The sequence below is a fragment of the Drosophila eugracilis genome, unplaced genomic scaffold (assembly GCF_018153835.1).
Source record: "Drosophila eugracilis isolate 14026-0451.02 unplaced genomic scaffold, ASM1815383v1 contig_1895, whole genome shotgun sequence".
Classification (NCBI taxonomy): Eukaryota; Metazoa; Arthropoda; class Insecta; order Diptera; family Drosophilidae; genus Drosophila; species Drosophila eugracilis.
This window is the reverse complement of record NW_024572749.1, coordinates 109,050-110,867: the sequence shown is the minus strand read 5'-3', so window position 1 is coordinate 110,867 and position 1,818 is coordinate 109,050. Positions and strand designations below refer to the sequence as shown.

General features: G+C 43.9%; 1 protein-coding gene across 1 annotated transcript; it reads left to right on the top strand.

Moving 5' to 3' along the window:
- The first annotated feature begins 454 nt into the window (after positions 1 to 454).
- Positions 455 to 1,444, top strand: LOC121529786. Its single transcript, XM_041817741.1, has one exon. The coding sequence runs from the start codon at positions 455 to 457 to the stop codon at positions 1,442 to 1,444; it is 990 nt and encodes a 329-aa protein (XP_041673675.1).
- Positions 1,445 to 1,818: the final 374 nt, after the last annotated feature.

The window sequence follows — 1,818 nt, the reverse complement described above, 5'->3', positions numbered from 1 at the left end:
ACTCCAATAGACTAGCCACTTAGCACCGATGCAATAAACAGCGCTGAACCAATCAACCGAATCAAAAGAAAACTTAAACGACATCACGCTCAAGACCTGCCAAACCGGACTTTGACATAAAAATATCACCTCACACATTAATATATCAAAAAAAAACAAAAATATCTTGCCCTAAAAAACCCTAAGACTAAGTACTTAAATTTATAAAAACCGATTAGATTAAGCTGCCAATAGGGTAGCAGTGTACTTATTATAACAAAAAAATTTTTTTACATCAAAATTTAAAAAAAATGGAAGGATAAGCTTGACTGGGATAAATCCCTATCGCAATCTTTGCAGTCGACTTGGTTGGAACACAAGGCCCTAACTTGGAAGACTAAAGAGCAGGCTTCTTTCTCATGCGCGTCGGCGGACGCCTTAAAAACTCTCAACCGGATTTCGATTCAAGCACCCAATGATCCTTCCAAAATTTCATTGCATAACCTCAGCCATCAGTGATCATTTTCATCGCAAGTTCGTACATGCAGGAGCTCAGACCTTGCTGGCCGCTCTACGGCAGAGATTCTGGCCTATTGAAGGCCGAAAAACGGTCTCTGCTGTCATCATCAAGTGCACTCAGTTCTTCAAATTAAAACTTAAACTAGTAGAGCACTTCGTGGCACCACTCCGAGGGGATCGCGTTCAGCCGAACCGCCCATTAGTCATCGCTGGAGTGGACTTTTTTGGGCCCTTCTATTCAAAGTCCGAGGTCAGAACCAGGCCTCCTATAAAATGCTACGTAGCCATCTTCGTTTGTTTCGCCACTAAGGCTACGCATTTGGAAGTCGTCGAGGATCTTTCAACACAATCATTTGTTGCAGCTCTGAAAAGATTCATAAGCCTGAGGGGAAAGCCTCGAACGATTTGGTCGGACAACGCAACCAATTTTGTGGGAGCTAAGAACGAGCTTATTGACCTGCGGCAGCTGTTCCTTAGCGATCCTCAACCCAGCGAGTTATGGAGTTCCCTTACGTCGATGGAAATCAAGTGGAATTTCATCCCTCCTCGTTCTCCGCGCTTTGGAGGCCTGAGGGAAGCTGCTGTCAATTCTGCCAAGTACCACTTTGCTCGCGTTGTTGGAAAAACCGTTCTCACATTTCAAGAGCTGCGAATGCTAGTTTGTGAAATTTCAAAAATGCTGAACTTACGGCCACTCTGTCCCATTTCAGAAAACCCAGACGACATCGATGTCCTGACTCCTGCAATGTCATTGTGTGTGACAAATGCAGCAAATATTCTGAAGAAAATAGAGCACCGAGTACCTCTCGTTGCTTCAGGAGCTGAGAAAATGGCACTCCCCCGAGCACAACGTGCAGCCAGGCAGCATGGTCCTCATCGAGGAGGACGACTTACCCCCTTGCGGTGGCGCCTCGGCAGGGTGGAGAGCACTGCCTCTGAAGGATAGATTTTAAATCATCAAAGGCTTTCAATGGGAACTTTTTCGAAGTGTGAAAACTTACCTCTAGCGGATTCTCCTCGAGTCAAATTGGCCAGTGGTTTCGTGACTTTTGCATAATCTTTACTAAATATCTATTGTAAGATGTCATGCCGAGGAAACTCTTTAGTTCCCTTAGGTTGGTATGTGGTTTCAGTCTTGTGGCACCCTCTACCTTTTTCTCGTCTACTTTGATACCATCCGCAGTTACTACATATCCTAAAAATTCAACTTGCGTTAATAGGAAATCAGTTTTTTCTAAGTTGAATTGCAGTCTGGATTTCTCCAGATTGTTGAAGACACTGAAGATTATTATGTCGTCGATGTACACATAGCAAGTTTTA